We start from the raw sequence: 25,906 nt of genomic DNA on the forward strand, positions 1-25,906 counted from the left end.
CACTAGGAACACACATCTAGCACATGTACCAATCGACAGTCACATCACAGGACATCACTTGACATGCCAGGACATCACATGACAAATCACATTCAAAATTCATTCGGATCTCAGACCATGATTAGTCGGCAACATATTTAGCAATCACATCTAGATCCACTCAGGACCTCATAGATGCCCGATTAACGAATCCTTATTACAATCACGTCTATCGAGATCTTTCAGACTGAAATGCTGCAGTCATTTCGTCTATTAGTTCCTACACTTAGACAAGTCAAGAACAAATCAGTATCATATTAACGGGAATCCCAGTTCATAAAGTCATTCAGCAGAATACTGTCAGCCCACAGTATCCTTGAAACTCAAAAGAGACTTCAGTGACGGGGCAATCTGTTGACAAAGGAGTGGAGCGACTCCCCTCTTGTGCATACCCGCTGCACCAAATTTCCGCCCAGCTGAGTTCGAGGTTCTATTTGGAGTAGACTATGCTAAACCAAATGCTTCAAGGTTCACTATCTGAGGAGTATCTGCCAGGTCCTCTGTCACAAATGGGAGCGCATAACAATATAAAATACATTTGGATAAATAGGATTTATCACTTATTACTGAAGCCAGAGAATATAGAGAGAAATAGAGAGAGAGAGAGAGAGAGAGTGAGAAGATCGACACAGTATTGGGGACCAGAAGATGGGCCGGTCCCCCCTCTTAGAGAGAATCCTTTATTAGGGAGAATCTTTTTACAAGCACAAGAACCGGAGAAAACCCCTCCATTCTAATTCTCTCACTCGATGGTCGTTCCTTCCCGTAAGGGAAATCCGAGAGAGCTCTCAATCCTTTTTCCATATGTACTCCGAGTCAAGGCTCTGCAGACAATTTCCGAATTCCATTCCCGGAATTCCCAAGCGTAGGCCGAAGCCTTCTCGCTTCTCCTTTGCGATGAAGTACCTGCAAACACACACAAAAATACGCGACAACAATTTGAATGGCGAATCCACAATAGATACCTGTCGCTCTTGCGCGGGAAAAGCGACTTCCGTGCTTCGTAGTCTCGCGATCTCTTGCGTTATCTGGCGGCAAAGTCTTCTCTTGCTGACGTTGGTAGCTCCCTTCTAGTGAGGGCATGTGGTGCTTTTATAGCTCCTTGGCCACGGCACAATAGCTGCTCGCGTAGAGATCACGGCCGTTTTTCTTTTTTTCTATCACAAACGGGAGCGCATAACAATATAAAATATACTCGGATAAATAGAATTTATCACTTAATACTGAAGCCAAAGGATATAGAGAGAAATAAATAGAGAGAGAGAGAGAGAGTGAGAAGATCGACAATATAAAATACATTCAGATAAATAGGATTTATCACTTATTACTGAAGCCAGAGGATATAGAGAGAAATAGATAGAGAGAGAGATAGAGAGAGACAAGATCGACACAATACTGGGGACCAGTAGATGGGTTGGTCCCCCCCCTTGGAGAGAATCCTTTATTAGGGAGAATCTTTTTACAGGCACAAGAACCGGAGAAAACCCCTCCGTTCTAATTCTCTGACTCGATGGTCGTTCTTTCCCGTAAGGGAAATCCGAGAGACGAGCTCTCAATCCTTTTTCCGTCTGTACTCGGAGTCGAGACTCCGCAAACAATTTCCGAATTCCGTTCCCGAAATTCCTAAGCGTAGGCCGAAGCCTTCTCGCTTCTCCTTCGCGATGAAGTACCTGCAAACACACGCAAACACGTGACAACCATTCGTATGGCGAATTCACAATAGATACCTGTCGCTCTTGTGTGGGAAAAGCGACTTCCGTGCTTCGTAATCTCGCGATCTCTTGCGTTATCTAGCGGAAGAGTCTTCTCTTGCTGATGTTGGTACCTCCTCTTTCAGTGAGGGCATGTGGTGCTTTTATAGCTCCTTGGACACGGCACGAATAGGTGCTCACGTAGAGATCGCGGCTGTTTTTTCTTTTTTCTTTTTTTTTTTTCCTTTCTTTTGCGCTGCTCTACCCAAAATAGGGAGAGAGAATTCGCTGGCTGGTTTTGTTGCTTTATTTTTTAAGTGGCTGCCCACTTATTAAGTGGGCGGCCGGCATATTTTAAAATTGGTCTGAACCTGCCCAAAAACTCAATAAAACCTTATAAGTTAAAAACAATGCCTTTCACAACACTCCCCAGGCGTCCCTGGATGCAACCACATGCACGAATGCAATGCAAACATAGATTCCTCGCGGGAAAGCGTTTGCTCTTCCCGGAAAACTCGTTAAAATATTCCTCTTTTTAAGAAAAGCTTCTCAGAACCCATCTTTATTCTTGTGCTTGTGTCTTTACGCGTATTCCTCTTTTCCAGTTCGGATTTCCTCTCGACTATGGATATCCCCTTTTCGATGCACCCGTCACCCACCTTGTGACGCATCAGGAATACCCATCACCTAGTCCTTTCCTACCAAACTTACGATACAATCCCCTTCATGATGCTCTATGTCACCCATCCTATGACGCATCAGAGATGTCCGTTCCCGGATGGTCGGATACTTCTTACTGATGCTCCCTGTCACCCATCCGTTGTGAAGCATCAGAAGTACCCGTTCCTGGTGCCCTTACAAATATTCCCGTTCTCAGTTCTCCCGTCATTACTTTCAATGACGCACTAGGAATACTCTGTACTCGGATGTCTCCAGTGAGCAAAACCCTCTCGCTTATAAATCCAATAATTCATTTAGAATTATTTTTATGTCAGATAAAGCCAATTTAGCAACATCCCTCTCGCTTATAAACAGTTGTCCTCAACTGTAGAGGTCCAACTGAACTGCCGGGGAGAAACCGGAAAAAAATTCCAAATCTTGCTCAATGGTGAGTTGAGCTGATCCTTTCTCAAAAGAGAACTTAAAAAATTAAATTAAACAGAATTTCAAAAACTCAATACTTGCCGGTTCATGTCCTTCCTCTAGTACCTCGAGGATATCCTTCACCAATCATAAACTTACGAGCCACGTAAGAACTCATCATTCACGTCTTTTCGAGAATCTGTTAACTCACTTTCCCCTTCTCAACCTCAAGAAGAATATTCCTCCTAGAAATCAATCTAGGTATCTGTCCTTGCGCATAATCCTACACTGTTAGCCCAGAGGGTATTAAACCTCTTGTGTCCTCCCACATAGGGAATGCCCAAGTCATAGAGCTTTAAGCTTGATGTCTTTCTTTCACAAACAGTGTTTGCGATAACATTAAAGAAGGTTCTTGTTTCGGGCCGTCGCTCAACGTAGGCGGACGGTTTCAATCCGACAATTCCTTGTGCACGGCAGCACTTCCTTTTTCCTCCTGCGAGTTATTACCACCAGCAGTGTTTTCCAGACGCCCATTAGAGTCTCTTCCTTACAAGTTACAGAATCAAAAAAAATGATTCACCTTGCGAGCATCAATGACGCCTTGCAAAATCTCAGGCAGATAGGATTCTAGCCATAGCATTTTCTGAATGTACGTTCAAATCGAGTTCACAATAGAGCGAACCCTCTTTGATTCTCAGGGATGTTCTCCCATGTGTAATTCTTACCATTTTAAAACGGTTGGCGAACTATATTCTTACGAACATACTAGTTCGAATTTATTCCAGCAGCGTGTAAATGCTACTTGACCTGCTCATGGAGAAACATATACCGCAACCAAGAGTTGCTACTGTAATGGTAAAAGCACATAGCGTACTCAATGATCAACGACCATCAGAAAACCTCTTCTCCGTAGAGAAACTCAAATTCCTTCTACCGAACACACCTCAAATAGAGATTCTCGTGTCGGAATATCCTTGCGCGCAAAAAGGCGCTCAAGAGAGTATAACAAACTCTCGTCCAGTGCCTTGGCATAGGTCTGCATCTTCATGTGTTATCCATGTACCCAAAGGTGTACATAAGCTTCAGTGAGCCTCGGAAATTACCTTCCCTTCGTAAGATCCTTAGAGCGAAGACGCTCAACCTGACGATCTCTTGGCTCAATCTTAGAGCAAAACCCGCTCATCAAATAATCTAGGATTTCAATCCTTGGATTCCTCGAGCACAGGCCATAGTCGTCGCTTGTTCCTTCCCTCGTAAAGAGAGTGTTCATTCACTTGTGCGAAAAGCACTACCATATCTTCCCTTACCGGGTAGAGGGTGTGGGCTTAAAGAGTGTTCAAGCTTAATGAAAGCTTTCCTTTGCTAGAGAACTCAGAATGGTTCCTTCATAATTTCCTACCCGCAAAAGCAAGTAATCTGTTCGAGAATTATCGGATACCGGATCAATAGTTGACCTTCCGGCTAGTTAAGCAAACCAATTCATCTCAGAAAACAATGTTTCAAATTGATCCTACTCTCATAAACACTCGAGAGTGATTGTCCTGGTTAGACACGTGCATATCTCGTGCATAAAAGCAATACGCAGTTGATGAGTTCCTCAAAGATTTAACTTTGATCAAAGACCTTCCCTCTCACTTAAAGTTTGAGGGTCTTCTATTCAAAAACTCAGGAGTTAGATTGAATTCCCTTACTCCAAACTTTCTCCGGATAGCAATGTATCCTTCGAGGAGAGGTAACAAAAATTCGTTGTTTCTGTGTTCAATGGTTCTCGTCCCACTACGGGGATTGTATTCTATGTACACTAAGGTGTACACTTTCAGCTTTTATTGCTGACTCCACCATCTGCTGCAAAGTATCTTGCAGATGGGTTTACAAAATTCGGGCAAAAGTCCATTAAATTCTTTATCGTTTCTTCCTCAAAGAGGTTCAAGAATGGAGCCACCTTGGAAAGAGTGAACAAATACTCAAATCACATAATCTATGACTCGCTCGTGCTCCTATTGGGCAAACCGATCCCAATCTTCTTGGATGCCTTCCTCAAAGCGTAGAGGAAAAAAAAATTGTCGGAAACTTCAACCTTGAATTGAATTCAAGTCTTGTTGTAAGTTCCTTGCAGAGCTTTGGTATACCACCAAGTACTTGCAATCCCCTTGAGGTGTTTGGTCACATGTCTCACCTTCGACACTTCTAAGAAATTGCCATTTGCAAAGGCAACTTCAAACTGTTGAATGAAAGTTGTAGCTTTCGGGACATCTTCAAAAGTATCAAACTTAACCGGAGTGTTTTGAGGTCTAAAGACCTTCTTCATATCCTTCCCGGAAAGACGGGATTTCTTGGCTATGGTTATGGATTGATGTTCATGGATATTTTCTGGATTCTGAAGGATTTTGAGCATTCCGCTCCTTGGATTCTCTAGGTTCTTGAGCATCATGCTCTTGTCACCTTCTCAAAGAATCCCAAGTCTTGTGTCGCCTTCTTGCAGAGAGAAAAAAAAAATTCCAACTCTGCGAGCTTTTCCTTGCAGGACTTAGGTTTCCGCCTACTTACTTCTCTCTTGGCTTGTCATGGCTTCTTCCCGTATCTTCCCAGAGTCGTCGTCCTTTACAGAGAAAGAGAGGAGACCATGCTCTGATACCACTGTCACAAATGGGAGCGCATAACAATATAAAATACATTCGGATAAATAGGATTTATCACTTATTACTGAAGCCAGAGGATATAGAGAGAAATAGATAGCGAGAGAGATAGAGAGTGAGAAGATCGACACAGTACTGGGGACCAGAAGATGGGCTGGTCCCCCCCCCCCTTAGAGAGAATCCTTTATTAGGGAGAATCTTTTTACAAGCACAAGAACCGGAGAAAACCCCTCCGTTCTAATTCTCTCACTCGATGGTCGTTCCTTCCCGTAAGGGAAATCCGAGAGACAAGCTCTCAATCCTTTTTCCGTCCGTACTCCGAGTCGAGGCTCCGCAGACAATTTCCGAATTCCGTTCCTGGAATTCCCAAGCGTAGGCCGAAGCCTTCTCGCTTCTCCTTCGCGATGAAGTACCTGCAAACACACACAAAAATACGCGACAACAATTCGTATGGCGAATCCACAATAGATACCTGTCGCTCTTGCGCGGGAAAAGCGACTTCCGTGCTTCGTAGTCTCGCGATCTCTTGCGTTATCTGGCGGCAGAGTCTTCTCTTGCTGACGTTGGTAACCCCCTTCCAGTGAGGGCATGTGGTGCTTTTATAGCTCCTTGGCCACGGCACGAATAGCTGCTCGCGTAGAGATCGCGGCCCCTTTTTTTTTTTTTGCGCTGTTCTACCCGAAATAGGGAGAGAGAATTCGCTGGCTGGTTTTGTTGCTTTATTTTCTATGTGGCTGCCCACTTATTAAGTGGACCCAGACCTGCATATTTAAAATTGGTATGAACCTGCCCAAACACTCAATAAAAACAATGCCTTTCACAACACTTCCCAAGCGTCCCTGGATGCAACCACATGCACGAATGTAATGCAAACATAGATTCCTCGCAGGAAAGCGTCTGCTCTTCCCGGAAAACTCGTTAAAATATTCCGCTTTTTAAGAAAAGCTTCTCAGAACCCATCTTTATTCTTGTGCTTGCGTCTTTATGCGTATTCCTCTTTTCCAGTTCGGATTTCCTCTCGACTATGGATATCCCCTTTTCGATGCACCCATCACCCACCTTGTGACGCATCAGGAATACCCATCACCTAATCCTTTCCTACCGAACTTACGGTACAATCCCCTTCACGATGCTCTATGTCACCCATCCTATGACGCATCAGAGATGTCCGTTCCCGGATGGTCAGATACTTCTTACTGATGCTCCCTGTCACCCATCCGTTGTGACGCATCAGAAGTACCCATTCCTGGTGGCCTTACAGATATTCCTGTCCTCAGTGCTCCAGTCATTACTTTGAATGACGCACTAGGAATACTCTGTACTCGGATGTCTCCAGTGATCAAAACCCTCTCACTTATAAATCCAATAATTCATTTAGAATTATTTTTATGTCAGATAAAGCCAATTTAGCAACATCCTCCTACTCCATCCACTTTGCATCCAATGCGGGATAGTTCTTGAATTTAACCAAGAACCGCCTTATCATTTTACCTTTTACCTTTCTATCTTTATGTGCCAAAATCTATTCTGGCACGAGTATCTCCTCGTTTTCCTTCCACTTTGGGTTGCTCATCAGGCTCCCCATCATCGGGCACATCGCCTTTAAAAGGCTTCAGGAGACTCACATGAAAAGCATTGTGAATCCTCCAAGTATCGGGTAGCTTCAGTCTAAAGGAGACATCATTTATCTTTCTGAAAATCTGGAAAGGTCCATAGTATCTCATGCTAAGCTTTGGAAAAAGCCGCTCCTTTCCCTTTTTCTTTCTCAAGCGTGCCTTCTCAAAACGTAAGAGCACCCAATCGTTCTCCTTTAATTTCAAATCGCGACGATGTCGATCTGCTGCCTTTTTGTGTCTTTCTTGAGATTTATGCAAAGCCTCGTGGACCTTGGCAAAAGCCATGTCCAAGTCCCGTGTGTACTCGTGTGCTTCAAAAATCCGTGTCCAAGTCCCGTGTGTACTCGTCGGCTTCAAAAATCTTAGCTTTCGTGCTTAGGAAGCGTGGAACCTTCGTAGCACCTTTAATAATCTCAAATGGCGCCTTCCCCGTCGAAGAGTAAATCGTGTTATTGTAGGAAAATTCCACCAAGGGCAAATACTTTTCTTATTGAGTCTTCTGATCCGAGATGTAAGACTTCAATAAATCCAGTATGACTGAAATTGCAATTTCCGATTGCCCATCTATCTGCGGATGGAAAGATGACAAAAACTGCAACCGCATGCCAATGTTCTCCCAAATAGCCTTCCAAAACAAGCTCGTGAATCGGGGATCCCTATCAGAGACAATTGTCTTAGGTATGCCATGTAATTTGAAGATTTGGGCCACAAACAGTCTCGCTAAGTGATCTAGCTTGACTGTCTTCTTCAATGGAATGAAATGAGCTTGCTTGCTAAATCTGTCAATAACAGTCCAGGTACCATCGTGCCCACTCTGTGTTCTCGGGAGATCAAAAATGAAATCCATTGCAATACTTTCCCAGGGGCGGGTGGGTATGGGTAAAGGCTGTAACAATCCCTGTGCTTAATGCTTGTCAAACTTGACCTTCTGGCATACCAAGCAACTGCGTACACAATCGTCCACGTCCTTTGAGTCTCGGCCAAAAGAAGTATCTCTCCACACCTTTCAAGGTGGTAGCAATGCCGCGGTGACATATAAATGGTGGATTACAACCTTTTCCTTCAACGGCTGTGTAACGCACAACATCGTTTTCTTCATCAAGTAGCCATCCCGAATGGAATATCCCGCTACTATCTCCCCATACCGTATCCGAGTGAAAATATCTGCAAAATCTGTATCTGTGGCATACTGATCGACCATATCCTCGAAGCTCCTATGATGTATCGCGGAAAAAGCCAGAACCAACGGCTTTCGGGACAAAGCATCCGCCACCAAGTTCTTCTATCCCTGCACATGGACAATCTGGAAGTGAAACTGTGACAAGATGTTCACCCACCGCATCTGCTTTTCCAATAGCTGCTTCTGTGACAAGAAGTAGCGTAAACTCTGGTGATCTGTGAAGATCGTAAAATCGGCTCCGACTAGGTAATGTCGCCACTGAGTAAGAGCATGGATAACCGCCAAAAGCTCTTTCTCATATATCTGTGTTGTTAATTCCGGCCTTGAGAACAATCGGCTCTCGTAGGCAATAACATGCCCTTCTTGCATTAAGGCTGCACCCAGATACAACCACAAGCATCACAATATACTTCAAATGAAATATAATTCAAATGACTTTGCAAATCCGGCAAAGTCAAAACTAGTCTTGTAGTCAATTTCTCTTTCAATGTCTAAAAGGCAGTCACCTCTATGGGTCCCCACGAGAAAGGGACTCCTTTCTGTGTCAAGCATAGTTACCCGGAACGGGAACGAGGAACGGGAATCGGAGGGTCCGGAACGGGACGGGAACAGGGAGGAGGGGGAGGGGCGGAACGGGAACGGGGCCAGAACGGTCCACTTCAAGTAAGGCTTGAATTACCTCCATTCAGCTTAGACCCAAATAAACTCCTAAACAATCCCAAATCTGCCCCCTAACCTGTCCTCAAACTGCACCAAATATGTTCCCCGAACAACCCCAAATCTGTCCTCAAAAGCACACTTTTCATCCCCCAAATGCCTACTTTTGCCCGTTCCGCCCCGCATTTTGCCGTTCCGCCTCATGTTCCACCTCGTTCCCCCCATTCCAGAACACCGTTCTGATTACACCCCATTCCGGAACGGCGTTCCATTCCCATCTCCGTTTCGGGAACGGGACTCGTCCGGAACGCCGTTTCGGAACGTTTGGGCTGTGTTCCCCCCGTTCCCTGTTACACTGGTGTCAAGATATGCAAAAGGGAAGCAACCTCTACAAACTTTCTAAAGAACCGCCGGTAGTAAGAACATAAGCCCAAGAAGCTTCTAACTTCATGGACATTCTTCAAATCTATACTGCTGAAACAAGAGGATCCCTGTAGTCGGTCTGGAATATCATCAATCCTAGGAATCGGAAATCTATTCTTGATGGTGATTTTGTTGAGAGCTCTATAGTCAATGCACATTCTCCAAGATCCGTCTTTCTTCAAAACCAACAACACCGGAGAGCAGTAAGGTGAAGTACTCGGCTGGATAAGACCCTTTTCCGATTGGTTCATAATCTCTTCATTCTCGGCTCAGCTCACACGGTAAGGTGGCCAGTTCGGTGGTGTGCTTCCAGATATCAGATCAATGGTATGATCCTCAAGAGGAGCTGGTGGCAACTAGCATGGTAGGCCATCTGAAAAGCGATGGGCATGAGTGTGGAGAAAATCCTAGCGTTCTTTATCAAGGTCAAAACATATTCGACCCTCAATCATCATTCAGTTCTCTCCAAAAAATCAAAAAAAGAAGCTGAATTTCATCAAGTAACAATCTCTGTGCCCTTCATTTTTCAAAGTCGCTTTCTCAGCCCGATAGTCAACCACATCATTGTTCTTTTGGTACCAAGGGATTTCGAGGAGGACGTCACAACCTCCCAAGGGCATTTCGTAGAATTCCTCGTGCCCTAAACACCCCTAACATTGCAAGCGAAGTTTGCCAATGATCGGTGTAATGGCATCATCCCGTCTGGGTGCCGCTAGAACTACCTCCACCTCTGGCCTCATCCTGTCGGGCGTAATTCCAAATCGAGCCGCCAATTCAAGTGAAAAGAAGTTGGCCTTGGCTCCTCCATCAAAGAAAATGAGGGCTTCCTGATCTTTCACTTCGCCTAAGTGCGGCAAAGTTTGTACTTTTGTTCATCTGATTCGGTTCGGGCCCCACGCAATGTGGTACCAATTCTATTTTCATCTGTGTTTTCTGCCGCATTCCTCTGCTGCTCTAGAACTCTCTGGAATGTCTTCAGTCTGTTCTTGTTGTGCCCTTCTAGGGCACTTTGCGGAGATGTGTCCAAATTCCCCGCAAGCAAAACACTTCCCCTCTTTGAGATAGATAGCCCTTTCTCTAAGTGTCTGTCGGGACGTGTAATTTTCGTTTCTTTGTCCTCGGAACTCTTTCTCTTTCTACTTTCATTGTTAGAAGTCTGTTGGGTTCTCTGAGTCAAGATCTCATCTGTGGGGTAAGTCGGATTGCCCGAATGTATGCCAAACCCCCGTTTCGCATGACCCATCAATTCTTGAATAGAATTTGACTTTTGTTCCAAACAGTAGTCTCGGATCTCTGTAGAAAGTCCGCAGCAAAACCGCTCAATCTGTTCTTTAATTGAGACCTTCTTAAATGAAGAGGCTGGTAGAAAAGAGCTCCAAAATCTCTCGCAATAAGCATCCAAAGAATCTCCTCTTGGGCATCCAAAGATGATTCCAAGCGGTTCGTATTTCTCGTTCGTACTCCCGAGTCAATCAAAGAGCCTTTTGACTTTCAACGATGTAACTGGAGCTTCCTTCCTCAGAAGAAGAGTGGACCACCATGTTCGAGCATCTCGGACCCCAGAAAAGGATACAAATTTAATCAATTGTCCACCTTTAAATTCTTTTCTTTTCTTGCTCTTTTCTTCGAGGAAGTCATATTCCATGTCTTTTTGCGAATACAGGTTCCACTTTTCTGCACTCGTCTGTCTTTTCGGCTTTCCACCCTACCTGAGAGGAGAAGCGATGGCCACACGCCATCTCGAGTAAATCTTATCAATCGAGTAATCTTCAGGTGTTTCGCCAATCCCAGGTTCCTGGAGTAGTGTTCACACATATGCCAATCTGCCATTGACGTTTGTACTCCTTTCTCGCAAACTTGTCCGAGAAAAAGTGTCCAAATCTTCATCCTTTTCTTCAGTTCCAGTGCCAGATCTTCAACTTTTCTTTGCCTTCCCACTGAGAGGTGTTATCTCTGTCAGATTCTTCACGATAACCCATGTGTAATCTGGGATTCTTAATGGCTTTATGCCCTGTAAGACAGAGCGATGAAGACGAGAGCGCGCCCGATGCACGATGTATGAAGGGCGGGAGTGACTCATAATACCGGTGTCAGGAGTTTTTTGGAGCAAGGGATTGCACATATGTACATATACATGCATGGTGCATCAAATAAAGGATTGCCCATTTTCCAGAGCCAGGTGGTTACGTGGGGCCCACATGTGTACAGGTAGGACACCATGTACATAGTGCATCGATTTTCATCATTACTAGTACCAGTGTGTTTTCTCTACAATAATGAGGAGTTGGTAGCACGTAAAACTTCTCGAGGAAGCTATCCGCGGGCCGACGACATGAGTAAGCAGGTGCGTCATATGGCATCTAGTGGCGTCAGGAGGGCGAATGGGGTCAATACTTGCATGCGGATGAGTACGGACACAACGTGGATGTTTTCTTGTGATAATTATGCAGAATGGTCATCATGAGGACCATACTTTGGGGCCACTTCACGTGGTGGCGGGATGCATTATTGAAAAAAGCTAAGTGCCAGGTGTGCGGATGATGCAAAAAGGTGACAACTATGCACTGCGAGGTCAGTTTTTGGCCTATTCGGGGTCCGTTTGAGGTCAACTAAAAGGCCAAGGGTGCCCAAGTAATAAAGCTAAGTGTGGGAACTGAAAAAACAGAGAGAAGACCAGAAAAAACGTGGAGAAGAGAGGAGGAACAACCGCAGGTGTGTTTTTGGGGTTTTTGGAGCCTGTTTTGGCCGTAAACTGCTCATCCGATGTCGGATTTGAGCACTTTGACATTGTAGACTCGGGTTTTGGGCCGTTCCAGACGCGATGGCGCTGTCCATTTTGCCAAATTCCTCACTCTTTTTGTGCTGTTTTTGCTGTGTAAGTTTCTCCTATGAGCGAAGCTTCTGCTCCAATTTGTGATTGTATCTGGTATCTTTTACCCATATTGTGTGAGCTATTTGCCCCATTGGTGTTGGCCCAAGCTCAATTGTATCTAAAATCAGAAATTCTCCTCTTTTGAGCTGAGTTTTTTGGGTGTGTGTGTGTGTGTGTGTGTCTGTGTGGAGTGGGCAAGTGGATAGTCTCTCTCCTCTCACTCCAGAGGTGTGTTCCCTATCTCGGCCAAGTGTGTTGTGTAAGCCGAGTGGTGTCCCATAGTGTGTGTGTGTGTATCATTCCAAGAGTGTGTGTCGGGTCGTTATAGAGGCGCTGTGTGTGTTTTCATCCCGCTCACACCGGGGTCGAGGCACGAAGATTCTTTCCCAAAAACTGTGTGCACTGCAAAAAGAATCGGATCCTCCATAGAAGAAGAATCTTTCTGTGCTCTGATACCACTGTAACAAACTCGGACACTCCAAGTCAAGATTCTACTGCCACACAACAGAGATTCACTTCAAAACATTTCACACTTCACAATTGATTCGACACGGCCCGGCGGGGTTCCGTGCCTAGAGATATTGGCCCCAAAGACTGGCGCCCCTTTCGCTATTTCTTTTTGTATTAATCTGCAGCTCAAAGTACAAGAAGTGGGAGGGGTCTCACTCTCAGACTCTGCGTCCATATGCTTTGAAGAGTGGGAGCCGTGCCCACTTATAAATAAGTTTACAAGGGATGCTAAAAGCAGAGCCCCAAAAGCTGCCAAAATCAAAAGCTCTTTTAAAATAGGCTTAAAATAAAGCAAGGCCCAAAAGCTCTCCCAAAAAGCTTGCACAGAAATTCTCTTGCAAAAAAACTGCACTCCCGTACAGCTGCCATACGCACTGCAACGCCAGCCTACTTCCGAAAATCCCGCTGCAAATCACGCCGCGGTTTTCGGAGATCCTTACGCTACTGCCACGTCAACATTGCAGTCGTTTTTCCGGGACTGCTTGCCAGAGAGAGAGAGAGAGAGAGAGAGAGAGAGAGAGAGAGAGAGAGAGAGAGAGAGAGAGTGTGTGTTTCTGCTGCCCAAAATGGCCACGCCACGTCATCGGTTTGTGACACCTTGGGTCGATCTATTGGGGCATGTCAGATCTATTCCGGACCACCCTTGGTCAATTATCTGGGCAGTTTATTACCAGCGCGAAGAGCCATTCCGCTCTCTCTCTCTCTCTCTCTCTCTCTCTCTCTCTCTCTCTCTCTCTCTCTCTCTTTCTCTCTGGTGTCATCTCTTTCTACCTCAATGATATATCTTCTCCACAGTTGCCTTGTTCATTCATGTGGCATTGCAAGTGTTCACATGTGTTACGAGGATCTTTTCGAGGTGTCCACCGGATCGGAGGCTAGTACTTTTCTTCATTGCATCTTCTCACACGACCTTACTTTTTCATGGACAAGCACCTTGTGCTTGGGTGGGAATCAAGAGGTTATTTGCCTCTTTATGGTTGTCACCAAAGTTTGAAGCAGAGAATCTTACTGCGAGGATTAGTGGTGCTAATCCTATAATTAAGTACTTAAACTCATGATTAAGACTTAAGAAACTTGAATTGAACTCAGAGACAAGACTCAGAAGACTCTCTGTTTGATTGATTGAATGATTGCTTTAAAACTTAGTACAATAGGCTCCTTATATAGGAAACGAAGAGACACAAATGAAAAGACACGTTTCATGGTGAAGAGACGCGACTTTAGACGTAAAGACAGATCCTTTCGGCGAAGAGCTGCAACCATTGGAAGAAGAGTCGCAACCGTAGAGCGAAGGGGTGTGACCAGTCATCGAAGGAGTGTGGCTTTTGGTGAAGAGGCACGTCTCTTGAGAGAAGGGTCGTGACCATCCAAGCATAGGGTTCTCCTTGGCATGGCACTTTGCATATCTACAACTAGGAGTAGATGTAATACTGTAACATAGTCACAATCGTGACATTCCCTCTCTCTTTAAATAAAACCTAGGGTAGTCGTAGAAACTCTGGGAGAAGGAAATGTATTGTTGTAGTGCTTCTGCATCCAAAGCTCTAACTATCAAGTCCCATGTGGCACTGTTATTGACCATAACTATTTTGTCAAACTGAAAACTGATCATATCTGCAACTTGATTAGTGCCTGTCAAAGTCATTTGTAACTTCGAGCTTTGTCCAATAAAAGATTGAATCTTTATCTACTTCGAGTGAAATTATTAGTAAATTGACTTGTGACCACTAGTTGGAAATCTGTAAGGTATTCCATTGGTTTGTCTGGAACAATAAAATCCTCCTGAAATGATGTTGTAGACTGAAACAGAGTAGTGTTGGAGGCATATCTATTTGTAAAGGTTTACTTGTGGAAAAAGTTGTGTCCAAAGATTCCATTGCAGCGACTGAAGTCGTGCAATGGAATCTGATTTATCCTTTGCATCGTTGAAGGTAAGGACTAGAGTCTTCAAGTTTGAAGAATTGTCATTCACCATAGCATCTGGTATCTATTTAGAGATAAAGACTTTATTTTGTAAGGGCGGTGACAAGGTGAGTTTTTCTGCCTGGATCGCAGCGAAAGAAGGGCTTATGTGCTTGTTGGTTGTCACGCAAGAACTGGAATCTTCTCAAACCTCAGTTGTTTCAGTGGGTATTAAGGCTTCCAATTGAGAAGGGGGAGGTCGAGGGAGCTGTCGCCTCTTCGACCTCTGAAGGATCCTCTTGCACAAGGAAAGGATCACTAAATCTTCGACTTTACCACCATTAGATAAGAAAGACTTAAATGTAGGGCACGGCTTGCGAGGGGGAACTTGACCAACACCGCGGCATTCATGACCGAGTACTTGACTAGGGTCGGATATATGTGCCACTAAGTAAGCCCATCTTGATATCGCTGATGATCCTTTGGAAGCTTCATGTTGCTGCGTTTGTTGCTGATTATTCCAATAAGAATTTGGTTGCTTAGAACTGTAACATTTCCAAGAATATTCATGCGGAGACTTTTGTTGCTCGTACGAACATACTTTGTGTCTAGTTGTCTCTGAGAAACCATGCTTTGGGTGAGAAAATTTGAGTTCCAAAGCCTTTGGTTTGAGTGGTTCTTCCTGGTTGACCACTAAAGCGTCAGAAGAAGATGGCAAAGAAACAGCATTAGTCGTCCGAGAAGTTGTAGGACGACTCCGAGAAGTGTTTAGTGTCTGCATCTGATCCAAGCAAATTTGAATTGATGCAAGACTTGTCAAAAGTGTTGCCATCTGCTCTTGGAGAACTGCGATCGGGTCCTCAGGTGGAATAGAGTCGTTGCCATCTTGTGATTCGGCCATGCCGATTGCTTCGAGGGAACAAGTGGAACTGTGGCGTGACGATGTGTCACATACAACCTGTATTCCTGCTGTATGGGGTTGGCCTCTGGAGCGAGTAATGGGTGTTGTGAAACCGGTTCTGAAAGAGGGCTCTCCGCTGCAGGTGCCAATGCGGGAACAAGTCCATGTACTTGTTCTGAGAGAGGTTCCGATTCCGGGAGAGGCTCTGGTTCTGGTTCCAAGAGAGGCTTTGGTTCTGGTTCCGGGAGAGGCACTTGAAGAACCAAGTGCAGGTTGGTTTCCGGAAGAATCTCTTCTGGGAGTACGTCAATGTAGCTCAGGTATGGCACTGACACGCGGGACTCGTCGCCGTCGGCATACATGCGGCTGTGAGCATGAAGAGGAGCACCTAGAGGCAGTGATGGTGAGGAGGGGCAGTGTTCCTGTGGCGTGGCGCTCCTGTTGCATAGCGTAGAGAATTTCCCATCGCTGGCAGTGTTGTAGAGATTGTTTTTTAAACTTATTCACACAGACCAAGGGTACCACCTCAATAATCTAATGCCACATCAACACTAAAAAAATTGGGCAAAAATTGATCGCATGCTGGCTGCCGTGGGCAATTTTAATCGTTTAGCTGGTTTCCATACGCGAAGCGTTGCCTAGGCTAAATTGACACGCTGGCTGGCTGCTTCGTGGCTCATCGCTGGCTGAAAAAGGGATCGCCAAGGCCAAAAGGACAGCACGCAGAGTCTTGGACAGCACACGGCACCTCAGCAAGGTGCATCACCAGCGGGTACATAGCCGGGAGGAAGGCAGCGTGGGCACCAGGGGGTAGTTGTGGCAACATGGCGCCAAGAGATGACTGGCAGCATCCATCGCTTCACTGACTGCTCCAAATCTCCGACCACCTGTGGATAACCGTGTATGAAAAATAAGGCTCACTGTAAGGAAGTCATAAATTGAGCAAGGAACCACCTTTCTTCTACTTCCATGCAACTCCGGGAAGGGGTTGGCGCGTAGCGGCGAGAGTGAGAGGCTCACAACCTTCGGATCCCGGGAAAAAAAATTTGCTTTGATACCACTGTGAGGATTAGTGGTGCTAATCCTATAAGTAAGTACTTAAACTCGTTAATAAGACTTAAGAAACTTGAACTAAACTCAGAGACAAGACTCAGAAGACTCTATGTTTGATTGATTAAATGATTGCTTTAAAACTGAGTACAATAGGTTCCTTATATAGGAGACGAAGAGACACAAATGAAAAGACACGTCTCATGGTGAAGAGACGTGACTTTAGACGTAAAGACACATCATTTCGGCAAAGAGCTGCAACCATTGCAGGAAGAGTCGCAACCATAGAGCAAAGGGGTGTGACACCAGTTGTCGAAGGAGTGTGGCTTTTGGCGAAGAGGCACGTCTCTTGAGCGAAAGGTCGTGAACATCCAAGCGTAGGGGTTCTCCTTGGCATGGCACTTTGCGTATCTGCAACTAGGAGTAGATGTAATATTGTAACATAGTCACAGTCGTGACACTTATGGCTTGGAACCACCTAAAGAGGACCGAAGACGACACTCTTATCACCTACAACCAAAGGCTTTGAGACACGTTTCTTCCAATGGCTTGTTTTTGGTCGTACTTGAGGAGCAGATGGAGCACTCTTGTTGTGGTTTGCCTAAGGAGCTGCAAATGAAGCACAAGACTTTTAGCATTTGGCAACTGACGTACCATGCTGAGGATAGTTACCATTCATTGCTCACCAGATCATTGACATTTCAGACCAATCCATGGGGATCAAAGCCAGCCGCCTCCCAAGGGAGACAGTGTACTCAAAAAAGGCAAGAGGGGATCCATCATCGCTCAACGAAGGCCATTCTTACTAGGATCCTAGTCCAACTAAACAAGTGGCTTTCCCTGCAAAATCCACGGTCTCCAAAGTGGTGCCTCCTCAGTAGTGAAAACAGGGTCAACACATGACCTCCTCTGGAAAGATCCTACCACTCTAACAAGCTGCCAATGGGCAGTCAATTGCTGATCAGGTGGAGTCTCACCCTGAAACTCCAGCCTGATGTGACGTCCATGATGGCCAATCTCAGCAAGTCTCCCAAGTGAGGATCGATGTACACCCAAAAAGACTCTATCCCCCAATGAGGGTGAGCCAGTCGGGTGGAATAGACTCATCAATATCTCATACGGGAAGCAACCCTTTGTGGATCTTGTACGTATCTCCAATCGCACGTCCCCCAACCAAGGAAACATCTGACCAACAGTGTAAAGAGCCTGCTGGCCTGTCATCCCATCTAGCCCATTCAATGAGATTAGTTGATGGACTTCTGAATCTATCACATATGTATTCCATACAAGTGGCTGCCTCGCTACCTCCTCGACACAAGAAGGCGGGTGGCGAATTAAAACAAGACGTAATTCCTTCCAAATCTACAGCAAGAAGCACATAAATGGTGGCAAACGGGATGTATCCAAGGGTGCATCTGTCAAGATGAATCTGATGATCGGGAGCCAACACCGGCAGTATCTAGAGATCCAAAACCAGGAGAATGTGACAAAGTTCGGTGCAAAAATTGTTTCCAAGGCTCTACCCCTGGAAACAATCCGCGTACTATGAGCTTGCCTTGCTCTACATCTCTGGATCAATATAATCCCCAATCCTCCCTCCTCTCTATGCAAAATTTTTGTGTCCCAATGGACTCCTGGTCGAGGGTCGGTAGAGCCATCTAGGCCACCCCACCAAAAAGTTGTGTACAAGGTGCCTCAAACGCGCCATGATGCATGAGTGAAGAGACGTGCAGGATGTGGTGAACCAAACCATCGCAAAAAGAACTCGATTCGCCACAAGGGCTTTGCCAGCCAAAGATAAATGCAAGGATGACCAATGGCAAAGGCTCTTCCTGATAGACTATAGTTCAGACGAAAACGGCTGCTCAACTAACTTTTTTTTTTTGGAAATCTGATTTGATTTATTTACAAATGGGAAACCTCAAAATGAGGAAAACCCATCAGAAAGATAGATCCAAAAGGAAAGAACACAAAAGTGTTCCGAAATGTAAAGGCGGCTAGAAGCCAACGTAGGATAGATGTAGGATATCGGGGGATATGTCCCCAACATCAAGGGAAAAATGTAAGAATTGCCTAAGTGATATCTTGAAAAAAGGAAAGAGATCCGCCTCTTGCTGATGGAATACAAAGACCATAAGGACCAGAATCTGACCCAAGTGAAGAAGGCCGCAAATTGGGAAGTCGAGAGGACGCCAAAAGCCCAAAACCATTTGCGGAAAGTCGCCTAGGGAAATCGAAGGCGCATACATGATGATATGCGGGCAAGGAAGGCCCTGGTGAAGCGACAATCCCAAAGCAGGTGCCTAACAGTCTCTTCACAAGCTGAACATCTGACACAACAAGGAGAGCTGATGTGACGCGCAGCAAGGAAAGATCCAACAGGGAGAACTCCCAACAAGCAGCACCAAAGAAACACACATTCCTTCAGAGTCACACATCAATGCCAACATGGAAACCCAATTATCTGCAAGTCTACCATCTAGGTAGCCAAGTGAAATTATCGTGCGCATCCCACTGACAATCCTCATCTACTTCTACAAGAAGACTGTCCGAGGTGGGTGTTACCTCGCTTTTGTATTCCTCTGGGTGATAGGCCATTGAGCATCTCCAGAGGTCACAGAATACAGCCCCTTTTCTCGCCCAGAAAAAATAAGGAGAGAGGCAAGTGAAATGTGGTTGCTTGATACTTAACTACATGAGCCTTAGACAATGCCAATAGATTCAAATTTTTCTAAAAACTAAATTCATGAATGCACCAGCGTGATAACTATGCATAATAGAATTTACAACCAATTTGTATAGAAATTTAAGTGGGTGTGATTGTGGTGAAAAACCCACCTAAAAGAAACCTTGGTACTAAGACTAAAGTTACCCATGAATGAGGTGTGCAAAAGGTTACCTTGAGCTTCCACTGCAAAACATTCCCAAACGCTGTGTTTAGAAGAAGGGCAACAGGATACCAAGGGCGAGTGACTGCCATGGATGACACAAGTACAAATTTGGGAACCTGTGCAGAGAGAGTAGCTGATTATAGTCTGAAAAGCATACCCGTCCCTTTAAGCCTTAGTAGCAAAATTCAGGAGAAAAAAATTGAAAATTTTTCCCTCTTTTGATCTAAACCTACAGCTGAGCCAAAATTCCCTAGTGGTCAAATTTAAGACTCGAACATGAGAATACTACACCTGTATTTAATACCAAACTTACTTTGGCATGGGCTGCAGCTTCACTTAGATTCTTCACTCCCAAGTAGTCACAATTCTTTGGTGTATTGGCGTTAGAGCTTGGTAACCTCCAGCCTACTGTTGCCCCAACTGTGCAGATGACCACATCCACCCCATTACAAGCTGGACCCAGAGTTTCCACTTTAGTTATGTCCCCTTTGATAAACTTTACTTTTCCAGCTTCTTCACCTGCAAGAAACAAAGCACACTGATAAAGACCCCTTCTTGTCAACACAAAAGCATGAACAAGGTCTATAATAGAGTTTTGCCTTGGCCAATTACAACAGAAATTCAATTTGTTACCAATAGCTTGAACTGCCTTTTCTTGGTTTCGCACAAGCCCAATAACCTCAAAATGCTCATTCTTCTCTAAAAGTTTTTTTGTAGCCTGGAAAAGATAATTCAAAAACCAGAATATTCTTTTTGCAAGATCTGCATGTAGTATAACAGGCTTTCATGAACGTGCAGAAGTGTGGAAATGCCAAAAGCACACAATTAATAATCAAGTGTTGAAATTGCCACCCCCAGCTGGCTTTAAAGTTCTGAACATAAAAGAACATGTTTGAAGTTCACCATTTTGTCCATCTGGCATCAATTTCAAGTGCATAAAGGGAACATAGAATAAGACGCTGTTTATAATCTAGCATCGACAATACAATAAAATGGCAAGGAATAGGAGTACTACTACTATATGTGAAAACTCTACAATAGCAGTGCTTAGATTTACTGTCATCACTAACTTGTTTGTCATTCTTCTTGTCTAAGATATAACATTTCAGGGTCGTGGCCAATCCACAATATCTTTAACCTTGGCTGGATCCACTGAAATTCCATCAGTTGATACTATAAAACCCAAGTATTCGATCTTTGGGGATGAAAAGATACACTTGCTCTCCTTAGCGTACAGCTTATGCTGATGTATAATCATTCTTCTTGTCTAAGATATATAATAAGGGAGGGATGCACCATTTGCAGGCTGCTCCAACCACCTGTGTGTACTCTCATCTCTATCTCGCTCTCTCTGAGCACCCATCACATCCGCAACAACTGGTACCAGAGCTTCAGATTTCGTCCAAGGGAAGCCTCATCAGTATGGTGAACTCATGTATGGTCTCTGTGTCCAGGAGATAGAGAGAGAGACCTAAGATAAATGTATGCTTCTTGAGGTGTGGGCGATGAGGAGCTGCTTTAATCCTGAAATAGCAGTAAAAAGGATTCTTCTAGATGGATACAATGGGATAGCTGATAATCGTTTTCCATCAATTGAACTTGAAGAAATCGGAGAGAGAAAACCACACTAAAGCTATCAGCCACACAATGTGTGTGTAAATTAGACAGCGCTGTGTGTGTTAGAGCGCGTCCCTTAAAACAGCATTGTGTAGAGAACTTGTGAAAAGTTCAACAGGGCCTGTGAGAGAGAGAGAGAGAGAGAGAGAGAGAGAGAGAGACTCTATGCCTCTCAATAATGACCTGGATCCGACAACAAAACATATGACATCAATGTGATCTACCACAAAGTTGTGATCGTCTGGATCTGCTAACTTGTGTAGCTCTATCTACAAGTCTGGAGACTCCTCTAGGTCTGGTGAGGATGACCCCCTCTTAAAGAAATTAAAGACCTGCCTCTGTGTCAATTCTCTGACTGGAGCTGCACCCTGAAGTAATGTCTCTATGTGTCTGCGTATATCAAGTAGAAAAAGCCCGAGAAACCAGCCTAGACGAGGATTGCGCATACCCAACTTGGTGTCACATGATGCTTCATTATCTCACTTCACGATGTTTGGAAACGCACTGGTTCTGCCAATCCCGCATCCCATCTGGTTACATGCATCACCGCCTCTTCCGAGGCTTGCAGACGAACAGCTGCAGAGAGGCGACGAGGCTTGTTCCACAGGGAGCGAGAGTTACACGACCGATTGAGTTGCATACGCCGGCAACTCTAGGAGTTTCCAGGAGATGAGTTCCTGGGAGAGCGCGAGATTGACACCAGAGAGACACTTAGTCACATTTAAATTGAGAATTCCGATTTGACTATCATGCTTCGTCTCGACATGGATATCCAAAGCAGATAGGATGAATAAGGATTTCTTTGCACACTTTCGAGAACGTCCCAAGGGAACTGTCAAAAACTGCTAACGTGTCAAGCCATTGAAGAACGGAGCCAACCTACAGATCCTGGCAAAGGGGCCTAAACCCTAAGAGAAGAAGCAGAAGCAACAGAAGAATTTTTACCAACTTTTGCAAAGTCTTGCAGAGTGGCCTATTTTTAAAGAAGAGTTCCCACCAACTTACAGGACCCCATCCGGATGGGGCCCAAGTGACCTAAAGACATTATAATACAGCAAGAACTTCACTCATAAAATTGCCTTACGTAAAATCTGATGATGTGGCAGCTGTCACAAAAAAATGACGTGGCATCCCGGGGGATTCACCATGGAAAACTTACTGCACCACGTAAGTGCAGGGGAGGGGTTTTTTTTACAAGTTAGATGAGCGTATAAGTTAGGGGCAGGCCCCCAATAATTTATCTCCCAAGCTTATAAATAAGGGAGGGGGTATCATATGTATTAGTTGTGGGGGTGGGAGGGGAAGAAGTGAAATAAGTTAAAAATGAGAGGAAGTTTTTGTGTTTCAAAATCATGCCTTCCCAAAAGAGTCTGCCCTCAAACTTGTGAGTCAATAGCTATAAAGATACATGCAAGAACTAGCATTGCTTTGTATCAATTGTTTGTTTTTTTATTGTAGTTCATTTGTTGAGAGATGAAAGCTATAAAGAGTTTGTATAGATGAAAATTTACATGGAGAACCTATCACAACTTTTTGACCATGTTTTTTGAGTAATTTAGATGGGTCAGAATTGGACGAGTAGCTAGACGGGCACATAGTTTGAAAGTCAAACTAAGACACATTGAGGGTACATCTAGTTATCAATAGAAGTGGTTCCTTAGTACGTTGTCAATCACTATGCTACATGCTTTTTGACTAGTTTTACTCGATTAGATCATGTGAGACCTAAATTTTATATGTAAGATAGGGGTATGATAGTTTTCTGCATTGATTGTCGTATAAGCATAGAAAGGGGGATCATATTTCCTAATATGAGTCATATATAGGAATTTTATCAAAGTTGTATGCTCGCAGGTGGCGTCCCATTTTATATATAAAGTGAATCCCCCGGGCGTGGCATGTCCACTCGGAATCTGACAAGAAGTTAAAGCTATAAGTTGGAACAACTTATGGGGTCCCATCCGCCGATGAGGCCCTGGGGACACTAGAGTAAGAGAGAGAGAGAGAGAGAGAGAGAGAGAGAGAGAGAGAGAGAATATGCTGACGTGGCAGTTGTACGAACGCTCCGCATTTCACACTGACTAATGACGTGGCAGCCGTACGGAATTCCGTGAATTGTGCTGGCAGGATTTAGCGCCAGCTTTTGGGACTTAAAGCTTTTGGAGTTTGAAGCTTTTCATGTACTGCTTTTGAGAGCCCAAGGGGCCTTTAAATATGTATGGAGAGGGTCTCTTGTCTCAGACTTGCTGACGAGTAGCCGAGCAGGACCCTCCAACTCCGTAACTTGCTCAAGCATTAATATAAAAATAAATACCGAAAGGGGCGCCAGACTTTGGGGCCAATACCTCTGGGCACAAAACTACGCCAGGCTGTGTCAAATTCTCTTAAGCTGTGATTAAGTTTGTGAAGTGTTTCTATTGATTCTCTCGTGTGTCGTGCCAAATTCCCGACTTGGGGTGTCCAAGTCTCTTACAATGGTGTCAGAGCTCAGTCGACTTTCCTTCCACCGGAAAATCCGATCCCTTTTACCACGACACACATGGATTCAGGTGATGACTCCCACAAGAATTAGACGAGCCCACCCGACAATTCTGGATCGGGTGAAAGCACGGAAAATTCTTATGGAACAGCAGACAAAGAGTATGGGCCACCTCAACCTACGGAGGTACAAACGAATGGAGATGCAGCGTCCATAGCGAGTTGATGCTTGTGCAAAACAGATGCTCCAATTTTCGAAGGATCCCCAGTACACGAAATTTTGACCCTGCACCCGATTGATGAGATGCACTCCTGATGGTGGATGGCCATCGATTCACCATTGAAATCAGCTCTAAAGAAACCTCCTGTTCCACGGATGTTCACCGAAGATGAACTTGACGACGTTGTCGAAAGACGAGTCAACCAACTTCTAGGAGCCACGAAGCATTCGAGGAGACGCAACAAGGGAGCAAAGTACCCTGGTTACTTGGGTCATCAGTCTTCTTTGCAAATGCACGAAAACAAAAGAAGCATGTACGCTTCGAGGGTTTGTTCAGTTCGTCCTCATCTTCTTTTGATAGCTCAGACGGTTCTTCCTCTTCTGATTCCAGTGATGAGGACAGAAAGGACAAGAAACGACGAAAGAACCAGAGACATGGAAAGAACAAGAACAAGGCCAAGAAAAGTAGATCCCACCGAAGATCTCGGAAATTTTCTCACATTTATGAGAAGGATCCATCCTCTTCTGAGAGTTCGGACTCTGAGGACCAGATGTTTTATTCAAAGAGGAAGCACTTTTATAGAGCCAATCGATACGACTTTCTCGAAGATAAGAACGAAAAAAACAAAGAATTCAAGAAGGATGGACAAGCAGTCAAATTTGATACCTTTTCAGGTTTTAGAGATGCTCACAGGGCCCTCGCTTTTATTCAACAATTTGACATAGCTTTTTCTGGAGGGCGCTACTCAAAGCAAGATTAGGAGGGCAGCATCTTATTTGAAAGGAAATGCACGGACATGGTGGTCCACTCTTCTCTTACAAAAACAAGCACCGACAAAGTGGCTAAAATTCAAGCGACTTTTTATTTCCTCTTGGCTCACTCAGGAGTATGAACATGATGTGATTACAGCTTGGAATCTTCGGATGACCAAGGGAGACGCTTTGGATTTATATTGCGAGAGGTTTTGGGATGCTTTTCTACCTGCCTCTTCTTTCAAAAAGATCAGTTTTAAGCAGCAAATCGAGCGATTTTGCTGTGGACTTCCCAAAGAGATCCAAGATTACTGCAACTCAAAAGAGGCAAACTGGACATATGGCGGCTCCACATGCACTGTCCCAGTCTGCATAAAGAGGGGACACCCATTTCAAGAGAGGGGGATGATTTTTGCTCAATAAGTGACTACAAAGCGTGGGTGAGTAGTGGGTGCAAGTTTCACAGCTTTAATGGAAAGCTTTCCTTCTCCCTTGTCTTATGTAGCGCGATGATTCCGCTCTCATGCATCTCTCGCCCCCTTTGAATACAGAAACGTGATGCTCCGCTCGAGGGCTTTTCATCTGTATGTACATTTGTGTGGGTTCATGCGCGATTGCCCAGGCAAGAGCCTCTTGCACATTCTTGCCTCTTGCACAGCAATTGGATTAGCTAGTGGCATCAATCCCCCACAGGTACGGGTGAATTCGGAAAGATTTCATGCGAGAAATCTCGTCCGATTCAAAGGGCAACTAGCCCTACAAGTGATGTACAAGTCCGATTCACGAGCTATAAAGCATGGCTGAAAATATTTTATTGGAAACCATGTCTCGGGAGATCAAACAACCCCAAAACACTGGTACACAAGCCCAAAAAAACCAGACCTTTGTAGATGAATTTTTACATGGTCACTCCCAAGACTTGCAGCACTATGTACACATATATACATGAGTGTAGCAGGGCTACACTGTCACTTCACAGGACAGACAGTTGGACAGTTGGTTACAGTTGGTCTGGTTCACACTGGATGGACCCTCTGGGCTGGGGAGTGACACGTGGCAGGGTACCAACGGTGGTCTAGTGGACATCGTGGCCAGGTCACCACCACCACTCAGTTTGGAGATAGACTTAGCTGACTGGACATTTATGAGCCGTTGGTGGCTCTTTATGATTGTACATGTGAGTAGTAGCGGGGGGGTTAGGATCATCATCTTCTTTTACATCGGGTCAAGCATCGTCGTCGAGAGCAAAGAGTCTATACACAGAGCACTTATTCACCATCCCTGCACATCTGAGCCTCGACACCCCATTGTACCTGAGAGTCCTGGGCTGGAGCTGAGTGTGCTGCCACGCCAGAGTCTGTTTCAGTTATTTGAGATAGTCGAGTCA

At 44.8% G+C, this 25,906-nt stretch overlaps 1 protein-coding gene across 1 annotated transcript in view; it reads right to left on the bottom strand.

Moving 5' to 3' along the window:
- Positions 1–25,906, bottom strand: part of LOC147425327 (uncharacterized protein At5g02240-like) — a 52,478-nt gene that overhangs the window by 18,055 nt on the left and 8,517 nt on the right. Inside the window, exons 2-4 of the mRNA XM_086499589.1 lie at positions 20,085–20,169; positions 19,765–19,970; positions 19,460–19,567 (exon numbers count right to left, since the gene is read on the bottom strand). Coding sequence (XP_086355715.1) covers positions 19,460–19,567; positions 19,765–19,970; positions 20,085–20,169 — 399 coding nt within the window. The remainder of the gene's footprint in view (positions 1–19,459; positions 19,568–19,764; positions 19,971–20,084; positions 20,170–25,906) is intronic.

The sequence above is a fragment of the Adiantum capillus-veneris genome, chromosome 25 (assembly GCF_014529385.1).
Source record: "Adiantum capillus-veneris isolate H3 chromosome 25, ASM1452938v2, whole genome shotgun sequence".
Taxonomy (NCBI): Eukaryota; Viridiplantae; Streptophyta; class Polypodiopsida; order Polypodiales; family Pteridaceae; genus Adiantum; species Adiantum capillus-veneris.